At 35.7% G+C, this 25,035-nt stretch overlaps 1 protein-coding gene and 1 non-coding gene across 2 annotated transcripts in view; one reads left to right on the forward strand and one right to left on the reverse strand.

Moving 5' to 3' along the window:
• Positions 1-1,749: 1,749 nt before the first annotated feature.
• The window catches only part of LOC6650673 (headcase protein), an 89,982-nt gene continuing 66,696 nt past the window's right edge, over positions 1,750-25,035 (forward strand). Inside the window, exon 1 of the mRNA XM_023180186.2 lies at positions 1,750-3,325. Coding sequence (XP_023035954.1) covers positions 2,124-3,325 — 1,202 coding nt within the window. The 5' untranslated portion in view covers positions 1,750-2,123. The remainder of the gene's footprint in view (positions 3,326-25,035) is intronic.
• On the reverse strand, positions 9,984-10,055 carry Trnae-cuc. Its single transcript has one exon. It is a non-coding gene; the product is annotated as a tRNA-Glu (tRNA).

A 25,035-nucleotide genomic window follows, 5' to 3' on the forward strand; every position in this document is an offset into this window, starting at 1 on the left:
CCCACCAACCCCCAAGAAAAGAAAACCATCCATCCATTCACTCAAAGTCTGTTTAACCCCCTTCCCCATTCTCATAATGCTCCGCCTCTGTAGCTAAACTTTACAGTTGAAACTCACTCAATGTTAACTGAAATTTTGAAAGCTGTTGAACATGAAATTGTAGGAATATTCTAAATCAGATACAAGTGTATGTTTTAGTACGTTTTTTTTTAATGAAAAGACTATTTCATATATGTTTAAATAAGAGTTTTGTATAAAAAGTATTAAAAACTATTTTCAAACTAGACTCGTCTTAAAAAAACATCAATACCTTGTTTTTAATCTGGCATTATTTACCATTAGGTCTTTAAACTTTAATAATATACCTTTTATAATTAAAGCAATTATATGAGGAAAAATGTCCTAAAAATTACGTAAGGGACTTGCACTAGAAGAAAAAGGAAACCATTTCTTAGGAGATGAACATTTAGTATTCTCACATTTCAACGAGATGCAAATTCTTTATTAAAACAAAAAACAGGACCAATCAAAATAAGCAGCAAAAACTTATTATGGTTTAATTTTGTTTCAAATCTTATTGACTTTTTAAAGCTATATTTTAAGTTCAATAAATTTCTTAAACACGGTTTTTCCATATCAACATTTTTTGTGTTGAGTGTATTTGGAAATTTTTAGCCTAATTGTCGTTGAGCTTTTTATTCATTTTTTCATTTGGAAATGCTGCAGATATAATGCTGAAAAAGAACTTACGATTAGCCAGAATTAACACCTAACAATTAAAAATGAAGTTCATAGATCCAATTTTACCATTTCTGAGGTCACAACCTACAACTTCTTCTTTTCCGTTGATTGTGTAATACCCATTACAGGGTATAAATGATATATGTATGTATGTTTATCAACGTGTTAGAAAACTACAATTCGACATTTCTTATAGAATATAACAATATTTACCGGTACCGACATCCACACTTAACAGAAACACTCCAATAAACGGCTCAACTGTTAAGTACAATCTATGTTACTCAACAGAAAGACTCAACTTTTGAGTGGAATTAACAGCTTAAGATTTCGGCTCGAAGCGAAAGTTCGATGTTCGAGCGTTTATTCTCTTTTTAAGGCGAATATTCACATTTTTTTGGCGAATATAAATTTTTTTAGGGCTCGGGCGAATTCGGCCTTGTGGTTGTTGTTGCATTTGAGAGAAACTTAACTCAAGAGAGAGAGCGCCCCGAGCGAATTGAACAGAGTCGCGGCGAGAGCATTGTTGTTTGTGTTTTAAAGGTTGTGCGGCGGACGGCGGTTTTGTTTTTGTTTTCAACGTCAGCGGGCGTGTTTCTTGCATGCTCAGTCTTGCACAGGAGTTGAATTGTAACGGTTGTTTTAGTTTTGGCATCGCATGGAAATTGAGATGCGAAACTGAAAGCGAATTTTCGAAAACAATTTTCCATTTTTATATGTATAAAAATCAAAAGTAAACTCAACTAGAATTAAATATTAACAACGTGTGTGTAAAGAAAAAGACAATTTTTGATATTAAACAAAATATTTTTAAACTGCCGGCATAACGGAAAGAATAAAAAATAAATAAATAAATAAAAACAACAACAATCGCGTCCATGTGCATGCCAAAAAGGAAAATGTAAAAACGAAATAAAAACAAAACTTTTTGCCGGACATGGCGCCGCGTGTGTGTAGAAAATGAGAAGCTAAAGAGAGAGAGAGAAAAAGAGGAGAAAAAAATCCAAGAAAATAGAAAAGAAAAAAACAAACTGATTTTTATATAAACAATAAGAATAAAAGTGATTTTAACCACAGCTCAGGGCAAATCTAAAATAGACTGCAACTCAAAGAAAAAAAAAACTGAAATTTTTCGGATAATATTTCTACCAAAATCAATCAATATCAATATCTTTATAAATATATATTTTATACAAATTGAAACATAAATCAGTAAAAAATGGTAATCCGACATAGCCATCAACTTTAGAGGATCATCAACAACCCAGAAGAAAACTAGAAAACATCGAGAAATATCGTCGAGAAAATTTGTGTGAAAATCAATTGAGGAAATTTGTGAAAAAATTAAAAAAAATATTTGGATTGATTCATCAGTTTTCATTATGGCACCGATGCAATTGAATGCAAATGGCGTGGGAGGCGGCGTCCAATTGGCCCGCTGTTGCTATCCGAACGGGGAATGCGGCAAAGTGGACTCATTGATAGCTCTGGACGAGAATGGTCTGTCCGAGTGTGTCCGTGTGCTGTGCAACAATGAGAACTGCAATGTTGGCCAGTATATGCATCGCGAGTGCTTCGATGTGTGGGAGGCCGGTGTCCTGCAATCCCTGAAGGCCAGTGGCCGGGCGCCACGCAATTGGTCGGAGAGGCAGAGGGCTCAGCATTTGTGGACCAAAAAGTGTTACGATCTGGTCTACAAGGCGTGCAGTTGCAAGTGCGGACGTGGTCAATTGCGTAAGGATATTGAATGGTCGTCGGCCAGTGCCTTGGTCTATCTCAATTCCGGTGGCGGCACCCGTAATGCTGCTGGCAATCTCAGTGAGGATGATGATAAGAAGAAATCCAAGAAAAAGCGTAATCGCAACAACAATGCCAATAGCACCAGCAGCAACAACAACAACAACAACAATGCTGGCGGAAATATGGCAAATAATGTTGGAGCTCAAAAAAATAGTTCATTGGCTTTGACACCGCTGAACACGAATAATAATTCAACAAATGGCTATAGCAATCTAACACCCAATCCCAATGTGGGTGTCATTGGTTCAGGTTTGCCACACAACAACAACAGCAGCAACAACAATGGGAACAACAACAACAACACTGTGGGTAATGTCATGGTACTCCCCTCGCCCCTGACCAATTCCAATGCCAACAATATCCTGGGCCTTGATCTACGCGCTCGTGCTGGTAGCCTGTCCTCAAGCGGTGCTGGCAGTGGTTCTAGCTCACCATCGGCCTCACAATCCAGTGCCGATATATCCATATCGCCCATCCAACAACTGCAGCAACATCATCCATTGCATCATCATCATCATCAATCCTTATTGATGCAACCCACAAATGCCACCGCCGCCACCTATGCAGGCAATCTCCTACTCCAGAATGGTTTGGGTCTCACTAAATCAGTTCCAGTGGCACCAACAGCAGCTGCACCACCTGCACCACAACCGACAGCAGCACCACCCACTTTGCCAGCCTTGGCCAATATCAGCAATTTCAAGCCCATGGCCAGTTATGATCAGCAGCAGCTTGTCCAGCAGCAAAAGAACAAGGAGGTCGAACTATATTCCGAGCGTGTGCGGTAAGTTCAAGAGAAAATATCCTAAATAAAATATCAATCCGATCGATTAGTCATTAGAAATGTTTACACATAAATCAACATATAAATATATATATATATATATATGTATCTAGCATACAAATGTCGAAATTTCCCCCACATCTGCCGCACACAATTTTTGTATATAAGAAAAGCGCCAAACTTTTTATCAATTACACTCATTAACAGCAAATCAAAAGCCAATTAATAAAATCTAGCAATTAGAATTTTCAAAGTCTTAAAAGTTAAAAGAAAGTAAAATTAACTGTAATTAATCAAATTTTTAAAGTGTTTTAAAATTCCCTTCTTAAGGCAATATTCCAAAAAAAGTTTAGACCCAAAATAGCCGCTTAAAATAGTCGCGAATTTCAGAAAGAAACTCTTTTAAAATTTTAAAAGCCGCTTCAAACATTAAATATACTTTTTTGGGAAATTTTTTTTTTAATAATTTAGCAATAAATTTATTAATCTCAATAAAAATTCATTTTAAAAATTCAATTTTGGTTCATTCTTAGAAACATTAGAATAAAAAAACAAAGTAAACCAAAAAAATCGATTAAAATTCTTAAGTTTCCGATTTTGTTTTTGACATACAGTTTGGCAGGAAAGTGTTTACACACAGGGAAAACATTAAAATTTGTAGCTTTGAGCAGTAGAAATATGATTATGCAAACTTTTTCTGATTTAATAAGGTAAACTAAACTATAAACTTATTAGTAAGTGGAAAAAATTAACAATATGTTTCAATTAACAAAAGAAAATAACAAAAAACAAAAAAAGGAACAAAAAGTAACTGCCAAGAAAGTGTTTACACATCTCGCTTTTTAGTTTCTTTTTGTCGCATATCTACATTTACCGTTGTATCCCGGAATTTTCCGATCGACAACTATGACTGCTTCAATTTTTGTATGTAGAAATATTTTATATTCAAAATTTTTGTATAATCATAACCAAAGATTTATTTTTTTTAATTGTCATCGCAAGCATTAGTAAATTTTTGTTTTTGTTGTTTAGTGTCTTGCCACAATTGCTTGAATTTTGGATAAAAATATATAATACATACACACACATACATTAATCTTAGTATCTGTGAGTGTGTGTGTGTGTTAAATGTACATACATATATTTGCTCTTGGCTTTGCTTCCATATCTCGCTTATATAATAACCTTGATATTTCCTTTGACTTGAATTGACTTAAAATTCTGTGAAACAGCTGCAAAAAAATTAATTCAATATTTGCAAACACCAAAAATAAAAAAAAAACCAAACGTCACCAAAAATAAAACGCTTTTTTGTTGTATGTTTAAAAAATTTGCAATGACAAGATATCGGCCGATTTTTGTACATATGTACATATGTATGTTTATATACTTAGTAATATTTTCAAGGAAGTTTAATTTAAATGATGTACTTCCTGTTAGTCGTCTCTCGTCTTTTAACACGTGCTAAATTTTTCATCCTTTTGCTTGTAAAATTTCAAATTTTGTCGTTGACTTTCAAAACACTTTTAATTTATTAAAAGTAACCAAAAATGATTCTCAATCTTTAGTTTGGTTTTATATTGACTTGATCCTTCGTATCTTATATAAAAACTACTTCAAAGTGCTCCTTCTTACTGAGTGACCGACTACGCCTCTGATCTCTTTTATTCTTTTTTACTTTGGGTCAAGCCTTTTCTTAATTGCTAAATAAAAATAAATCATAAATGTATACATACATACATATGTAAATTATTCTATCTTTGTATATGAAATGGAAAATTATTGAAATTTATTTGCTGGCAGATAAATACGAAGAGGGGGGGAAAAACATTCTTTTTATTTTTAATAATATTTCCGTTTTGCAAAAAGCATTAAAGAATTTGTGTGTGTAAATGTGTGAGCCTGTGTGTGTAGGGGTCCGGGGGCGCCATCATATTATTATTTATTCCAGTTGAATCAAAAACGTGGAGAAGAACCGCAAAACGCAAAGGCAAAAAAAAAAAATGTAGATCGTTTTTTTTTTTGGCCATTTAACATTTCCATTGTTATTTTTATTTGGGGTATATTAAGTTCTTGGAAACGTTTAAATTTTTGCAAAACTTTTAGTTGGATTAATATGAAAAGCGGCTCCAATTGTCATTATGGTTCCTTATTTATACAGAGACTGAATCGTATTATCAATTATTGAAAGGGTATCTTAAGATCGTTCTCCTTGACATAATTTTCAACTTCTCCTTTTTGTTATTGTCGTCGTTCTTTTGGATTTTGTTGTGTTCCTCTCTCTCTTTCTCTCTTGGCGATTTCTAGTTCTCCTCTTTTGGGTATATAAAAAATATATGTATGTATATTCTTGATAATCTTCTTTCCCCTTCATATTCGCCAACCCTCTTTTTTTATTTCGGCATAATTCTCATTCATTCTTTTTGCATGTGTGTGTGTATATGTGTGTTGGTTTTTTAGTTTTCAAGGCCGTGATTTTTGTTTTTATTTTCGCTTTCGCATTTGTTTTTGTGCTTGCTTTTCGACTACTACTTCTTTTTTTCTTGTCCTTTTATGCTCTCTTTCTCTTTTCTTACTATCTTCTTTACATTCTGATTCACCAAATGCCTTTTAATTCTTATCGGAAAGTACTCTCCGATCAGAAATTGAGAAGAATTAAATGCAATATTTATTTTTCTTTTTTATTTCTGTTTATATTTATTGAGTTTATTTTTAGCGCCACACGCGGCCCACTTTTTTTTTTAAATTTTTTATTCTTTTTTTCTGGTTTTTTCATTCCCTTTAAAATAATTGAGGCATATAGAGTTTTACGTGGAGTTTGTCGAAGAATTTTGAAAGTTTTCTTTGAGAAATTAAATTCTAATTCTTTTTTCTACATTTATTAAAGATTTTAGGAAATCTGAACCCACTTAATCGACTATATTTTCTATTTACAATTAGATGCAATCATAAAGTTTAAATTCTTAATTTTTGTAAGATACTTTTAATTCCTTAATGGTAATTAAACTTGACATTTAACTGGTTTGACTATTTAGTATTTGGTAATCTCTCCGTAAAAATGATCGCACGTGATTTCAAGTGTACAAGATACTACTATGTTTGGTTTGGTAGCCTGTTCCGCTGGTTTTTAATTTATTATTCTCGTTTCGATAAACAAAAAAAAGAAATAAAAAAAAAACTTCAGAGATTTAAGATGCCTTTCTTTTTCAAATTTCGGGTTTTCTTAAGTTTAATGAATGAGATTTTTGTTGTTATTGTGTTTGTTGTTGTTTGCTTTCTATCTCTTTTACTCTTTGTTTTTCTGTCTATGTCTTTCACTTTCACACACACACACAAACACTTTTACATACACTTAACGTGTTTTGTCTGCCGCCTTTTGCCGGCAATATTTGCCTTCAATGTCAAGGTTAAGATACATTTTATGTATTCATTTTTGTTGTGTCTGTGTGTGAGAGAGAGTGTGTGTATTTCTTTTTAGGAGGCAGAGAGTGGGCGTTTGTTTTTATGATTTTTTATTATTTTCTTTTGTTGTTCCGCTTTCGGCCTAAGGCCGAAACTTTTTTTCTTCTACTTTTTTTTTGGGTTTGTTTGTCTGTGCAGAAAGCTCTTCCTGTATTGCTCTCTCTCTCTCTCCTTTTCCTCTGTCTGCAAATGTCTGATGATGATGATGACGATGACAGATACATTTTACTCCATTCGAGATACAGATAGACGATTTTACTATGACGCCTTTTAAAATTTTTGCTGAACCACTCTCGTTCTCTAGTCACACGAGGTACGCAATTTCAAATAGATTGCGATAGGCACGTCGAGAATATATGGGAAAACATTGACAAATCTCATTTTGAAGTCGACATTTCGAATACCCTGTGAATTTCTTTAAATAAATACTTACGTTTCACTTTAAAGTTACTGAAACTTAACAAATTCCGCTTGATTTGCAATTTTTGATATTCTAAATGCACATTGTATAAGAAAAACGTCGGGGTCACCAATTTTAAATACTTATTAGCATATGTTTAGGTAACTCTAGAGTCGATCTGATTGTGTTTCCTTTCTGAAAACAAGTGGGGGGCCACCACTCACATTCTTCCCAGTCCATATTTAGATGATCTACGCTGAGAGTGTGAAAAACACAAAATTAAAAAAAAAAAAATAATAATAATAAAAATTAACAACTTTCGCACGACTTTTGTGGTTCTATTTGTAGTAGTCATGCTATTGCATATTTAATGAATTTCTTTAGATATAGAAAATTATTAAATTGTATTACGTTTAAGCTTTAGTGTCATTTGATTTATATACTTTTTGTTGTTGTTGTTGTTCATTTGGCTTCTTCTCTACCCTTAACCAGATCGTGCTAATTGAGCACGTTCCAAAAAGTGTCGTCTAGACTTGAAGCATAAATTTCTGCACTGTAAAATTTTTATTATGGCGGAACCAAATAGCCATTACATCTCGGGGATTGTTGACGTTATTTGGTTTTTGTTTTGGTTATTTGTTTTGCGTTTGTTTTTTTTTCTTCTAAATACTGTATATGTATGTGTGTTGTTTTTCCCGCTTTTCAATTGTGGCATACATTTGTACATATGTATGCGTATTGTGTGTGAGTTTAAGTTTCGCTTTTCATATGACCAAAAAACAAAGATACGTAAGCCGCGTCACTCAACCAAGCATGAAATGAAATGGCTTTTGACTTGCCACTCTGCCTTCCAAAGGGCACATTGTATCACATAGCTTATAGTAAAGCTAGTATAGGCTTGTGTATAGCAAAGTAATTAACAACAACATTTTTTGGAGCTAAATTGAGGAAACATTAACAACAACGAAAAAACAAAAAACAATGAAAAATAAAAGAACTTTTGACACTTTAGGGTGAAGAATATTATAAAAACAAAAGTTAAATACTTTTATAATTATACATGGGCAATCTGTTCTTGTTACGGTTTATAAGTTTCATAGAAAATGTAAGTCAATGTTGACTAGGTAAATCCCAAAATTACTTACAGCTTATAATTTTCGACCACATTTCATTTTGGCGCTTCGATCGAGCGACCCTCTCCATGTATCATCGTTTATATGACTCGTTTAGCGAAACAAGAAATCACTTACTTAATATGCCATACAGACCGAACGACGGGGCGGGTACAGTATATACTCGAAAATCCGAAACCGCAATGCCCATTTGCAAATTGAAGCACACACATAGATAACTAGTGTGTGGGCAGATATGGAGGATGGGAATCACCATGAGTATAAGGAGAGAGTGTTGTTTTTTCTTTCTTTTTTTTTGGGGACGGGCATGTGCACACCTTTTGTTAAAAATCAAATCAAGTATGCATTGCCAGAGGTGCCTTGCGGTGGGTTTACTCTCTTTACCTTTACCTTTCCGCCTACCTCCGTCGTACAACAGACACATCCACCTCATTTCCCAACCGCAAAAGCTATTAATGAAATCTTTTCTGCCAAAACGGCACGCAGTCCTGATGATGCAGTCTCTAGGTGTGTGTGTGTTGCAGCCCACAACATTCACACACATGTGTGTGTATTTGTGTAGGATACTCTTTTGGACAGATTCAGGGGAAGGATGTGGGGGAATGCCTTTGTATACATCTGCATATATGTACCTACTACGAACGCCTACGTCATAACGAAACGGCGCATGTCTGAGAATGGAGACCATGCTCCTCTAGGTGGTGGTGGTGCGGTAAAGGTGGGGGCCATCTACGTCGTCATTATTGTCGTATTTTCATTGCCAACAGACAATGCCAGGGCAAAAGTTCCATACCGTAACTTCAATCCATGTGAGATCTGCAGGCTTTCTGCCAACTTAAAAGGCTTCCATTCCACGTTCGTAAGCCAAAAACTCCCTACATGTGCTGCATGAGTTGCATGTGTGTTTGTATGTTTATCTGTCTGTCGGTCCTTATGTCTCTCTGTCCCTCTGTCTGACTGTCGGCCTGTTGTGTGTATGCTTTTAGGCTTTTGTGCCGGGCCAGTCAGCCAGAGACACAGGCAGAGTCGTAGTCGGAGTCAAAGTCAGAGTCGGAGTCGGAGTCTCTCCACCCGACTCGACCCGGGCCAACTGCAGGCTGAAATTGCAATCAATATTGTTGTCGTTGTTGTTGTTGTTGTCGTTGAGCAGCTGCCAGACGCAAAAAACTGGCAACAGTAAAAACCAACCAGCAAGCCTCGTAAATGAAAGCAGAGAAAGAACATGCATGCAGTGCAAAAAAAACGAAAACAAAACAAAATACAACATACATTCGATACATAAAACATACGAGTAACATATACAATCATACAATATACATACATACATATATATCTTGAAATACATATGTATATTCATGTCGGTTTATATAAAAATGTTTGCAAAATAAAACAAAATATGTTTGTACCCCGCCAAAGCCGCCCGCACTTTACCTTTCTCATAGATCCGTCCTTCTGGACTTTTTATGCTGCTACGTGTATATTTTGGCGGATCCTTTTGTTCAGTGGCGTCAGCCAAAAGAGGGGTCTTTACATTAGCAAGAGAATCAGCAAACCATTTCCGAACTAAATCTCTATTTTCAATGCCATTTTACTGAAAATTGGTTTAATTTTTTAAAATACGTTTTTAAAAACAAAATTTTAAGAAAAAGAATAAAAAATTGTTTTCCCATACCGGGAATCGAACCCGGGCCTTCCGGGTGAGAGCCGGATATCCTAACCACTAGACAATATGGGACTTGTGCCCAGATATAACTTAATATTCAACTTGAATGTTTCTCTTCTCAATATAAAAATAGATTTTTGGAAATTTCATAAATTCTCTAATTTTAAAAATATGTATATATTTTGAAAATTCAATTTGGAACATTTTTTCATGAGCCAAAAGAACAAAAAAAATCCCTTGTCATGAGATATTTCTGTCTATATTGATATGAATTTAACTGCAAATGCACTTGCATCTGTATTCTGTGTTTGCGACTGTCTGTCTGCTATCTGTGTGTGTACATGGGTGTGAGTGTGTGTGTGTGTGTGTGTGTGTGTGTGTGTGTATTTGCCTCCTATTTGATATCCATTAAAACGATTCCAGTTGGCGTCTGGCGGCCACTGCCCCTGACCCTGGTCTAAAATTCTATGTTTGCAATCTGAATACAAAATGCCACAGGAGCAATCATACAATATAGTAGTGTCTCTGTGTAATGGAATGTTGTTGTTGGGGGCGTGTTTACCCCTTTCAAATCCATTGCCAGTCTGCCGCCCCCATGTGCATTTGATTTGCAATTTTGTGTCGCTTGCAGTTTTTGTTCGCCTCCCGTTGGGTGTGTGTGTGTGTGTGGGTCCAAGTTTTTATTTGTTTATTAGTTGCAATTTTCATTTGGTGAATGGAAAAGTCGAAAAGAGTTCTGTGGGCACCACACAATTCCCCCACATCATAAATCAGTTAGCAGACTCTAGTTTAAAGGTTCAATATACATTATCATCAACTAATTAGCAAATGGCCAACACAAATTCCCTTTCCGACTTATGACCCAAAGGAGTCATTAACGAATACGAGGGTAGACCTGTAAAGTTTTTAAAAGTCAAAAAAACGAAACTTTTAGGGTTACCCTCGTGTAGATATCGATGATATTCTGATGTCCCATAACAAGTCTAGCCAAATGACCAGGAACTTTCACCCGTTCGCATTCTCTCACACATTTTGGATAATACAGGAAACTCATTTCGGGGCTGTTGATTAGCCCCAACCAATTTATGTAATTCTCCAAGTTTTTTTTTTTGTTTTTTGCACGGCGATTAAGAAATTTTGTAGTGTTTCTGTTGTTGTTGTTGTAGAGTCATTATTTTGCTAATGATCTGTCACGCCCCGAAACGGACATAAAAATGCATTTTGTGTTGAAATGTGCGATGTGAAGCGAAAAGAATCCAGAGAATAAATGGGGGAAAAAAAGGAAACACACTACTGAAATGTATTTCTTTTTTTTTTGTTGCTTTGTTGGTTCCTTATTTATTTATGCAGCTTGATCGTAAAAATAATTTGCTTTTATTGCCGAAAAGAAGTGAAGAGTTTCCCCTCAAACAAAAAAAAGAAGGAACTTTAATACGTTTTGTGTCTGTTGATCTGGATGGATCTTGCTTCATGTTTTTGCGTTTTTTTTTGGGGTGCTTGAATTATATTTTTAGGTTACTTGCCAAAAAAAAAGAAATCAACACCACATGTTGTTGTTGCGGTTCTTCTTTGGCAAATAAGAAATGAGACTTGACTCGCCTCGCCTCGAAAGTGCCATAAGTTATTCAATTAAACAAAACGCAATTGCTGTTAATATAAGTTGAGGCAGACCAAAGAGCATATGTCCATTGTCCTGTTTTATATATGTACATCCAAAATCATGAAGCGTCAAATTGTTATGAGCAAAAGATGGTAACAGATACAAATGGCAATGGTTATCGTACACAACAAAACGCAATCAGTCGTGTCGAAGACACAACAGACAACAAAAATCCTTCCAAAATAAAACCAAGAAGAGGTGGAGTCACCCAACGCCTTGGTTGTAAGCACTTGCTGACTGCAACTAAATAGATATTATATCAGCATAAAGAATATGTTAGCAAAAAGAAGCAAAAAAGAAGAAAAACTAGACGAGATGCTGCTGGTGCTGCTGCTGCCTGCCTGCAAGCTACTACTTGAAAGAGAACTAAACAAGCTAATAATCATAAAACCAAATGACTTTGAACGACGAAACGGGCTGTCGTTGTCGCGCCAGGATGCTCCACATATATATATATATATATATCCTTATAGGGGAGACAACAAACAGCACAAAAAAAAATAAAAAGAACATAGGAATCATCAACATTATCGTCATGGTGGCAAAGCGACGATTAAAATTTAAGCTTCATTTGTTGCTGACTTTCTTTCTATAACACTCAAACTAGGGGGCGTGGTCCTATACAAAGTGCGATAGAGAGAGAAAGAGTTGGAGAAATTCTAGCCAAAAGGAGTTTGTAATTGAGTAGGTGTCAATGTGAAAGAGTTGCTTAAGTCATGCCAATAAAAATATACTTTAAGCTCTGTGAACAATAAAAAACAAATTGAAATTGAAAAGTAGAAGAGCTATAAATATGGGAAATTCTAAATGGAGATTGAAAAGTAAAGGATATGAGAGGAAGAGCAAGGATTACATATCAAACGAAAAGGATCATTTGAACCCAAAGATTTTCGATCTTTTGTTATCTATGGGTAACTGAAATATTATTTTCAATCACGAAATGCGATCTCATCTTTTGCAACTGTTGTTACTCATTTAATTCGTTGAAGTTCAAGTCTCAATTACATCAACTAATGGATTAACAACAACAACAACACTCCCACAAAACTTTCTCACGCCATATTTTTTGCTCGTTTTTATTTTATTGAATTTTACTGTGCAACCCAATCACCGATATAATAATTAACAGCAACTGCAACAACTTACTCACTCCCGTTTTGGGGCAATGAGCTCTGGCAATGATCCGCCATTGGTTTTGGTAGTGGCCTGGCTGGCTGAACGTTGGATCAATCTTGAGAGTGTTTGCAGCGGCGGCAATGGTTTCATTTGTGGCGGCTTGTTTGAACGATCGCTAAAGAAATATATATATATGTATATAAATTGCAATATACTCGTTCGTATCTATTGCTGCAACATGTAAGGCAAGGCACAAGATACCTACCAAGACATGGCAACAAGCAATGTTGCAAGTTTATTGAACTTCTGGCAGGCGCCAATAACAATTAAAAAATAAATGTTTTAATGTCCAAAGCACACAAAAAATGTAGGAAAAATGAAAGAAGCGACATCGATCGACGTTCCCTCCTTATATAGTTTGAATGTTGTATGTATGTTGCATGTATGAGATGTTCAATTAAAACTAAAATCTAGAGACAAAAATTGAAAGATATGAGCAAGATATTAAGAGCCTGTCGTCCATTGATATTGCTGCTGCTCCTCCACACACACACACACACACACATGCTCCGAAAAAGGCAACTTTCACTTTCTTACTGGCAACATCGTCATCAACTGGTTAACAAACCAAGGAAAAAACATGGAAAAAAATTATAATAAAAATGCAACATTTATTGCGGGAACAATGCGAGGTAGGAGAGGACACTTCACTTTCGTCGATAAACTTTTATTTAATGTTAAATTGTATTTGCCTGAGATTTAAATCAATAAAATATTTAAAGAAAACAGCAAGAAAGAAAGAAAAAAAAAACAAAACTCAAGTAAAAGAAAGTGACAAGAGTAAAAATCGGGCAAACAAAAACCAGAAGAATTTCTATATAAATATTTACAAATTCTGTTTTTGGCCCTGAAGGTGGGATCCAGTGACCTGGAAAAGATACAATCAATTTATGCCGTTTTTATAATTGGTCGCGTAAATAAATAACAACAACAACAGCAGCAACAAGAAACCTCACCTCTTGGCCATTTAGGCAAATGTCCTGCAATCATTTTTCACACTCGCTGACAGTTTGGGACAGCAGCAACAACAGCAACAACATGGCCAACAGCAACAACATGGCCAACAATGACCGTGTTGCATGACTTTGAAAGTCAGTTCGGAGTTCATTGTAGTACGATACGATGCGATACGTTAAGAGTCAAGTCCCGCATCTTGTTTATGCACGCGATAAAAAAAATTGTTGTAAATAAAATTTAAAAAAAAAAGAAAACGAGGAAAAAAAACGAAGGAAAATAAGCCTTGAAAAAGTTGCTGCTGACTGTTGTTGTTGTTGTTGTTGCTGGCATTGTAACTCACTAGGCCTTAATCTTAAGGTAGCATCTGCTGCTGCTGCTGCTGCTGACTGACTCGGTTTCATTTCGTTTTGCTCCCCGGTCTGGTCTTCTTTTCAATGGCATCTTGTTGTTGTTTTTGTTGTTATTGCTGTGCATCCTCAGGGTCTTCCTATCCAGCACATCATCATCATCATCGTCATTGAAAACTGGGCAAGGCCTATAAATATTAAATGTAATCTCAATTCTGATTGTTTTTCAACCACACAAAAAAAAAAAAAAGAAACCAAAAATTTTAAAGAGGATAAAAATATGACTTTTTTTACAGAAACTTTTCTTTCATTCTTAACTGATTCACCCTGAGATATGGTCAAAAAAAAAGCTAATAACTTGCTGAAATTCAAGAACTGAGATTTTTCACATTTCCCTTTGTTTGTACCTAAAATATGGCAATGAAATGGTTCTACAAGATAAAAAAGGATAATAGAACTACTGAGATAATCCTTGAAATTAATGAATAGACAAGTTCCCAACGAATTGCATTAAACATTTTCATAATTTTGACTAAATTTCTTAAAGTTAAAGTTTATTGACTTGAGAAAGAAAAAGATTGATGTTAAGTTAAAAAATTTTCATTTTACTATTCATATTATTAATTTTTGCATATCAAATTTTCTTTTTCTTTCATTGCAGGTAAGTGTTGAGGGTGAGACTCGATTTGGATGAAAATCTTTTGCCCTGGCGAATGTCTTAAGTGGGTGATAAATCGCAGCAAGTAGAACAAAAAAGAGAGAAGGAAACTTTTGTTTTTTATTTCTTGCTTTATTACCACGAGTTTCTTCAGGTGGATTTGGGCGGATGGATGCTTATGTTTGTCTGTGTGTGTGTGTGTGTGAGTGGGGGGGTGGGTGGGTGGTTGGGCCATGTCTGAGCCGAGAGGTCTCTGCACTATTTGTCGACGCTTTAAGTTAAACGCTCCCTGCGGCATCATAAACATGGCAAACTGAACATTTAAGCGCAATTTAATGGTTCAATGACATAATGAATATGCAACGCCTTGCTGCTCCTTCTCCTGCTGGTGCATTGTGGGGAAAAAAAATGTCTAGAAAAACGAAACAAAAGGCACACTAACAACAGCAGCAGCAGCGGCAGCTAAAGAAGGACCCACAGCAGGACCAACCATCACTTAGGACTGCTCTTCTTAGGACCAAGCAAGACCATGTTGTCTGTCTGTCAGTCTGGGTGGCTGCTGTTGGCTTTGCCTGGTCGCCTGCTTGCCTGCTAATTAGCTGCATTCATAATTTCGTGCACATTATTTACATGCTAAGTAAGCCAGAGCCAAGAGTTTGGGCACGCAGCCAGGATAGAAAGAACGAGAAAGAGAGAGAGAGAGAGAACAGAGAGAAAAAAGAAGGAAAACAACCAACAACACCGGGAACCGCAAAAGATGTCTGGTCCCTGTCCCTGACATTGCTCCTTGCCATTGCACAGACGCCGCACCATGTCCCCGTCAGACACAAAAGGCTTTCGCCTTATTTACAGTTATGCACAGCATTTGCAAGCTGTGTAAGTTGGAACTCTTACAAGTTACTCCACAAAATAAAAAAAAAACGGGCACCGCAAAAAGGCACGAACGCAACGAAAAGAACGCGAAACTGAAACCACATAAAAAGGAAAGGTGCAATACGATTTTGCAACCAGCCAGGAAGGGAAGGGGCGACTCCTTCTCCTGGCCGCCGCCAGTCGCCCCTGTATGCAAGTGAAAACTTTTTTAATTGAAAAATTGTTTAAAGTTTATTTTTTTATTGAACCGCCCCGAAAAGTTCCTTCAACTACACAACTCTAAAGGTTAAGTGGCCAACAAAAATACATGCATAAATGCAAGCCAAGTTGTCGGCACTGAAAGGAATTCCAAAAACAAAATATACACACATATATATAGAGATCAACATCACATCTTTAGAAAGACAAGTCGTTAATTTATCTAAGTAACAAAAATTAGCAAAAACTTGCCAAATTCAAAAATATATAAATCTAAGAAATCATAGATATCTATGGCAAGCTTTTAATAGTCTTCAATTTGAAAAGAAAACATTTTAAAAATTGACTTCTATTTTATGGACTTTAGTTAATTGCATCAAATACAAAGTAAACTAAAGTGTATTAGTTACTTATTAATACATTTTATGCACCAAAAATGTTGAAAATGTAAAACGATTAATTAAAATTGATTGATTATTGACCAAACACAAAGTAGCAAAAAGATTTATATGACTTTCTAGTAATCTTTTCTCTTGTCCTTTCAATTTCTCTCAGTGTATATGAAATTGACAAAGAAACTGCTTAAAAATGTTGCACTTGGCTTTTTCTTAATTCGCTCTTTTCAAGTTTAAGCTCCTACTAAGGCTTCCTGCACAGCGGGTAACAAGTGACGCTGCTTAGCTTGGCTCCACTTCTCCTCCTCCATTGCCTCCTCTTGCTATCTCCTAACTAAACTGTGCTGGTATTAGGTAGGCATGGGGGCTAGGGATGGTAGTTACTGATGGAGCGACGCCTCTGCCACAACGTCTTTTGTTTGACTTCAGCGTCGTCGTCGTCGACGTTGTGGCCTGTGTTGGTGCTTAAGTTTTTGGTTTGGCTTTTTGTGTCTTTGGCACTTTAGTTAAGCGGCTTGCAGTCATTTCCACACACATAAATTATAAAGATGCGCTAGGGCTACCAAAGATTTTTACATGTTTACGATGTGATTTAGTGTGTCCAAAGGGTCGTTGTGTTCTGTTGTTGTAGGGTATTTGTTGGCATTTAAAGACACAGACCTATACTAACTTTTCAGAATGTACACGAGAATACCACATTAAATCGATGAAATATTTAAACGTTGGCTATCAATTTGAGTTTTTTGTTGCCCCTGCTTTTGGGAATTTATTAAATGGGAGGGACTGTGCGAGAAGTGCGACCTCCTAGAGGGCCATTTAAGAGGTGCCGCTGGTGCCTCACACTGATTTATATCCTGCGGGACTAACTGACTGACTGGCTGGCTGTCGTTTAGTCTAGGCAACAAATTATTTAAATACATTTGTGTGTGTGTGTGTGTGTGTGGGGTCAGACAGCGCTAATTACGCGATCAGGCTGCTGCTACTACTCCTACTTCCATTTTTTTTCAACCCCGAACCGACAAACCTTCATCATCCATCCATCGTTTGTTCTGGGGCAATGAGAATGGCAAATTGTGACTAGACATTTCATTCATTAAACTTTATGGCATAGTAGTTGCCGCCTGGCTTCCCCAAGCATAGCTCTCCATTTCTTTTAGTCTGTCTGGTCTGGCTAATACGTAACTTTTATTTTTCAATTTCTCAACTCGTTCTCGTACTTGCTTATATAGTCACCCTTTCCCTCTTTTAATTCTTTTGGCCAGTTGTTTGTGGAATTTTATATTATTTCTCTTTCTCTCTCTCTCTTTCGTTTCATTGTCTCCTTCGTATCCTGGGGCTAGAGAATTTTATGGTTTGTTTTGTCAACATTTTGTCGTTGTTGTTTTTGTTATTGCTGTTTGCATTTTGTCTGCAGAGTCTGACATAATCCAAAGCTCCATCTGTCTTTTGCCAGTTTTTTGCATCCATTGTCCTGACTTCATGTCCTGCAATTGCAATTAGGAGCCAGGCATCAACTGCATTTTTGCATAATTACTTGTACTTTTTAGTATACATATCTACTCTAACTTTTCCAAGGGCTTATAGGTTTTGGCAAGAAATTTATTCAGTTTAATGTTCGATCTTGGATTTTTTCAATATCTTCTTAACTATATTTTATTTAAATTTCATTTTTCTCTACTGAATTTACGTGATGTAGGGTATATTATATATACACGGATCCTTTTCTATATATTTTATTGCCTTTGTCTACTTCATTTCGGTTGAACAAACGCTTTGAAAATTAATATTGATATTTAATAATGTCAAATTCAATTATTGTTAAATAAATGCCTCATTTTATTTGTCATAATTTGCATATGCATTGAATGAATAATGCATAAAAAAAAGATTTACAAACAAAATCCATAAAACAAATATTGAAAAAAAAAACAACAAAAAAAATAAGTGTGCAGTCATTTTATGGCCATAAAAAGCGCTTTGTTAGCCAGTTTGCCATTTTGCTGGCTTCGTTGTTGTGAGATTTGGTCAATTTCAATTGCAATTTATTGTTACCAAATTTGTAAATGCTTTTTCATGGGAATCCATTTTCAATTTAAGCACTTTTGATGACCCTATAACCCTCTCTATGTATGCTTATGTCTTACCAATCAATCAAGCCTTTTGTGACAATTTATATAGGTACATACCTGTTTTTCTACCTAATGCTAACAAGCTAAAGACACTTGAAAAGTTAGCTAAAATAATAAACTAGTTAAAAGTGAATTTTGTTGTTGGATAGATAGAAAAACATTTGAAGAAAACAATTTTTTTAAAGAGTATTTATTTGCTTTTATTCACTCTGTTGCCTTTAAATTTAAAATTTTGATTATTTGCTTTCAAAAATGTACATTTCCAAGTGATTTCTGAATGAACTTTTCAATTCGTCAATTTGATTTTGCAAATGTCACTAGCATAAATAGCACAAGGGGCTCAATTAGCGAAGGCCATATTATGATTAAACAAAAATAGCAACAAAGCCAAGGCATTGATAAAGAATACATACTTACTATATATATTATAAATATACTTATTCTCGTATTTCATTGAACACAGAACACTTGGATGTGCGGAGGGGCTATGTAAACCACACACACACACACACACAGACACACAGTGCTTAGCTAATGAAAGGCCTTCTTTATTTTCCCTCAAGTATTTGCAAATAAAATTGGAAAAAAAAAACGAAAAAAAATATAACCATGTAAATGAATGAAAGTCAAAGTTGACTTTTGATAACAATTGAAGAGGCAAATGAAAAGAAAAAAGAAAGAAAGAGAGAACAAATCGTGTACAATGTTTGCACAATGTTTGTTTAAGCTGATAAAAACACAGAAGAAACTTATAAATTTAATCAAGACTTGAAGGCGGAGGAGGAGTCCCCATCAGAAAAGCCTTGAGCCTGAAATTGGCTTGCACATATGAATGTATATATGTGACAGCTGATCTCCTCAAGTGACCCACTTAACTTGCAACAACAATACTTTCGTTTTCACATGCATTCCATACAATGAATGGCTTTTGTCTCACCGAACTCTTGACTCTTGTGTGCGAGTGTCTCGTTATTTAAGTTTGTTTCATAAATATTTGCAGCAAGTTGAAAATCGCTGTTGTTTTTGGTTTTTAGAAAGTGCGTAAATTTAAGCAAATAAATTACACACCTAAAAACTCCAAGTCAATAAATTAAATGTAAGCGTACAAAATGGGAGAGGGGAAAAAAAAAGGCAAAGCAAAGCAATAGCAAAACCAGATAGTAACTAGCAAGAGCAGCAAACTACTTCTCAACTAAGGCGAATGAACGCACAATGTTAAATGCCTACCGCCTGCCTGGCCTGACTGACTGACTGACTGCACCGGCAATGCACTTTATCAAGGACAGATTCATTGAAAATTGTGCAAAACTGTTTAGCCCGCTCAAGTCTATGTGCACTTGGAGAAAACCAACAGAACAGAAACAGAAACCTCTAAAAATAGAGCAAAAACCAAACCCTTTACAGTGAGAATCTGCCAAAGACCTTACTCTAAATCTGGTTAGTTTTTGATTTCTAATATGATTTGATAGCACATTTTTTTCACAGTGTATGTGTTTTGTGATGTGTGTGATGGGGAAAAATCAACTCCAACGACGACGACGTCGACGTTACTGATATAAAAAATAATATAAATATAATTAATAGAATTACACGGGCATATAAGCGCGAGCGTACAACAATATTGACAGTGAAATCGTAGACTCGAGGGACTGAACTCGGCTCAACAGCTGGAGGAGTCGATGTAACAATGGGGATAGAAGGAGAAGGTGGTGGAGGGGCTACACATGGTGGAGGAGGCTTTATAGTTTAATGCCCGCTGAAACAAAGCATACAAGGTTATAACAGCAGCACCACCAAGCACGTAAGATATAAGTAGAGGAAGAGAGAGAGAGAGAGATTAAAAGACAGAGAGAGAAAGAGTCAGTGTTTTAAGAACTCTAGGAAATGGCATTACACGATGTTGTACTACTTCATGTTAGAGAGGAGTAGGGAAAGCTTTGATATATAACATTTCAAGAAACGTTTTTCAACCTCGACTCAGTCAATCAGTGGCAATGGAATAAGTCAGTGACAATGGAATAAGATAAATTTCCTCTATCAAAACCGAAATTATACCCATGTTTTTTTCTCCAAATTGGTCGAATCGAAGAAAACTTTTGTGGCATTTTGTTCAAAGGGTTTCTGTTTGCCTTACTCACGCTGCCATCTCTAGTGAACAGTCGTAGAGGGTAACCTAAAAGAAGAAAAAGAGGGGGAGTTGGGGTATTCAGTCAAAAGCTTTTTTCGCGTTCGTGTCTGCATTTCGTTTTTAATTTTTAAATATTTGCCATATGTTGTATGTGGGTTGAAGGGGTGTCAGGTGGCGGGGTACGGAGTCTGAGTGTCCATTGCTGGTGCTGCGGCTGTAGCTTTGCTTTGTTTCGGTATCCCCCCCTCACACACACACACACACACCAGCTCACCAGTCCAGTCCAGAGCCCATGAAATGCCAGGCACGTTCAAGGCTTCAGTTATTTTTTTCCACAATTTTTTAAACCTCACATATTCTGTATCCGTTTTTTTTTTCATAACTCGAGCGACGGCTTATCTATCTAGTTGCCAGGTTTTTTCTGTGCTTTGCATTTTTTTTATCTTTAGCCTGTGGCAATTTGCTAACTAGAAATTGACAGTTGAATAGATGACAGATTTTTTAACAGCAACTCAATCTCTTTGTTAATACCCTTTACATCAAACTGAAGGGTATAAGCAATTCAGCAAAGACTTTATTCATCAGCAAATGAAATACTTACCATTTCATAATTTAGGATAACTTTATGATAAAGTTTAGATAAGATGTTAATATGGCTAAATGTCCATAATCAATTTTTGTTTATGATTCAATAAACTCGTTGCTTATAGGGTATACAGACATTGTCACCGCGAATTGATGGCCCTGGTCCTCTCTGCTTTTCAATTTAAATTTTTGCACAACATTTTCTGGCAAACTTTGAAATATATTTTAATCAAAATGCAAATTCATTTTGAAAATTGAAAGTTTTTCTTTTATTTTTGAGGCGGGTACAACCCAAAATGTGTACAGGTGCAGTTGCAGGGGGGAGGAATGTCAAATTAAAAGTCATAAATTGTTGTCTAATTGTTTGTTGCATTTTGGCCAACTGCCGAATAGTTTGACGAGGCAGATATAACGCAAAGTGCATTTACCTTTAAGTGCAACAACATGCAGAGGAGGGGGCTAAAACGTTACATGTGTGTGTGTGTGTGTGTATATCTGCCATGCGTTGCACGTTTTTTTGTGCAATGCTTTTTGAGTGCTATTTGTTGTTGTTGTTGTTGTCGTTGTATTAGCTAAACCAATGCCCCAATGACGATGCCACGCACAAAAGCCAAAAACCAAAACCAAAAAATAAACTTGCAAAAAAAACTAGTTTTTCTCTGACCAAATTGAGATTCAAATGAGTAATACAACCAATATTTTTCACACACATACATACATACTTATATATATCTTATATACATTAAATCAAATGAAAATCCCTGCAATCTTCAAACGGCGCACCTGTTTCTGTTTTGATACCCTTACAAGAGTAGTAAATGAATTTTTTACAAGACATCTTAGGGTATAAATATTGTTTACATTTTGTTTAAATTGTTAGATAAAAGTGGTTATCAGTAGAAAGTGAGTTTCCAGCTTTTCTTATCAAAGCTTGGGACCAACTATTACTTTAAATTGCCTTTCTTACCAAGAAAAAAAGTGAGAATTGTTAGATTTTCTTATCTAGCTTAGAATACTATTGATAGTATAGAAATTCTGTATTATCATTTGTTACAATCCAAAACAAATATGACTAATATTATACAATATTTCATTATAAATACATTTATTCTGTACATTTTTTAGTGTATAGAAATTTCATCATTTTGAAAAAATAACAAAATTAATCGCTTTATTCCTGCGGCTTATCGATCTTCAATGTTCAATTTACTTGAATGCCACGCCCCATCAGACTCTTAACCTTTCAGAGTGGAGGCCCTCCCACTGACCAATAAATGGGCTAAAATAAAAATCAAATTTCACATGGCAGATAAAGAGGAAAACATAAAAACTTTTAATTATTATTCTCACGGCAGCAGTCACAATTTTTTGTTTGCAATTTCAGTTTCGTTTTCAATTGCAATTTTTTTGGTTTTTTTTTTGGGGTTCCTGATCTTATTGTTCCCTTCCCCCTGTAAACCCCTTTATACATTTCAGTTTTTTAATGTTTATTTGCGACGAGTTCGACGATGTCCGACTTCGACGATTTTTGTCTCAGTTGATCTTTGACACATTTCTGGGTGCGGCTGCTGTTTCTTTTTTTTTTTTGGTGTGAGTGAGTGTTACCCTGTAACCATGTGGGGAAAGAAGAGTCCATTCTAGATTGGAAAATGTAGAAAGTTTAGGTAAGAGGTGATTATGATGACTCTTTAGAGACCTAGAGCTTAGCTTTTCTATTCAGGTTTTGAGTAGATATAGATCTTATACTGATCTTCATTGAGTATTACAGGGTAACTTAAAGTACTTACTCATTTTAAGTGTGGGGAATTAGTATTTCATTTTTTTTGTTGCTGAAAATTGGGTTGTTGTTGTTGTCTCAGTGTCTGTTGTGAGTAGGTGACTTTTCAGCTGTTGCCTTTGATCGCTTATCGGAACAAGTTTTGTTTGTTACTTGCCTTCTTCAATGTGGACAGCAGACTACGGACAACGGACCACGGACGACGACATGTGCACCGGGGGCACGTAGAGTTGGTATTGGCAACATGTTCCTTGTTGTGCGCGATTAATTGCATATTAATTTTCGGGGTCCTCCACTTGGCACGTTTCTACAGGGCAAACAAACGACCGAATGGGCACCTCAACTCCTCCTCTTCTACATAATCATAACAATAAAGCAAAGTTTTTTAAATTTTGTGCGCGTGTTTGTTGGCTTATTGTTGTTATTTATTTTCAAATACATTTTTACTCTAGCGTGAGAACAAAAACGCTTTTCAAGTGGTTTTTTGTTTTGGTAAAGTGAAGAGAGAGAGGAGAAGTTTAGGTTTTTTGTTTTAATTAGTTTTCAGAGCAAATATGAAAAGAAAAATTGCTCAACTGCAACGACGTTGAAAATGAAAGCGTCTTGTGTGAGTTGTTGTTGTTGTTGGTAGCTTTCAGTTTCAATGCAATTGGCCACGCCCACCCAACATCAGCCAAAGGCGCACCACACACCGCAGGCCAACGACCGTCACATAAATATTATATATACTTTTTTTGTTGTTCATTTTTTTTCGCAACATCATCTTCATTAGCAACGCCCCCTAGCGGCTGCTGATGTCGTGATCATCAACAGGCATTAGCAACACCAACAACAAGTTGTGCTGTACAGTGGCAACAAACTGCATACAACAGCTAAATTAGCAAATTTCATGGCACACACCGAGCTAGTCATCAGCTAACTTAGTCACTCGGTACAACTAAAACTGTTGCCCTTGTAATAGGTTTCTATTTTTACAGCCTAACGTTGATTTATGCTAATTTAGGGATCGATTCAGATTACTATCTAACGCTTTTGCGACAATTTCAGGCTAAACATGTCATATTCTTAATTAGAAAAACTTGTTTTTTTTTAATTCCAAAAACAAAATTAGTATAAAACACATGAAATTGACTGACCTCACATCCATCCCACATTTGCTTAAACTACAAAACCTCACATAAAGTTAAGATAAGATAAAATTAAATTAAGCCAACTAATGTTATAATTTTAACTATAAAATAAACTGGGCCCACACACTATTCGCTTTCAAATCACTGAGACTTAAATCAAGAGAGAAAAAGAGTTAACAAGGAACAAAGTTTAGCTAAAGAAAGTCATGCTTTCTACCCTGTCTGTTTGATATTTGTGCCACTGTGCGCCGTTTAGCCTCATGTCGCTCAGGAGTTTGGGAGGGGGGAAGCAATACACAAAATTTTCTTATGCCAAGTCTCGAGGCAATGCAATGGCAAATAAATTGTATTTTCGCTACTGTTACAAGTTACTTAAACAATTGGCTATTTTGTTGTAGTTGTTGTTGTTGTTGTAGCTTTTGATTTCGTTTTGTTTTGTTTTCTTTGCACAATTTGCGTTTGTTGAACCTTTTTGTTTTGCATTGCGTTTTGTTGCAAAATTAAGTAAGCCTGGCCTGGCCACATGTGTTTGTTTGTCTGTGTGTGTGTGTACTAGAAAGCTCACAACAAGTGGGCAAAATGGGCGTGTTTGCTTTTTGAATTTTTAGTTTTACTTAATTTTTGTAGGCAATTTCTGTGGCTGCTGCTGCTGCTTTGCCCATTTCTTGTGTCTAATTTGTGTAATTATATTCAAATTTAAAACTATGTAAATTTTCTTACAAAATTATTTGCATTTAAATTGCTGGTCCCCCCTCAACAAAACAACAATAACAACAACAAAGCCTCGTCATTGTTAAAAAATTATTGTAAATTACTTGGCAAAAAAGTGACGAAACATTTGGTCAAATGGAAAGCCCAATTTGTTACCCTATATGAAATTGTTTAAATTTTTAAGGCTCTTCTTAGTTGTTAAGCACCTCTAAACTGAATTTGTTTAAAAATTCTTTATTTTCGAAGAGATTTTTGTAAACTTGCCTAAGTTACTCTCTTTGTGAGTCTAGGGAAACATTTCTTTGTGTTTGGTTCTTGCTGTGGCGCT

This window comes from Drosophila willistoni, chromosome 3R (genome assembly GCF_018902025.1).
Source record: "Drosophila willistoni isolate 14030-0811.24 chromosome 3R, UCI_dwil_1.1, whole genome shotgun sequence".
Taxonomy (NCBI): Eukaryota; Metazoa; Arthropoda; class Insecta; order Diptera; family Drosophilidae; genus Drosophila; species Drosophila willistoni.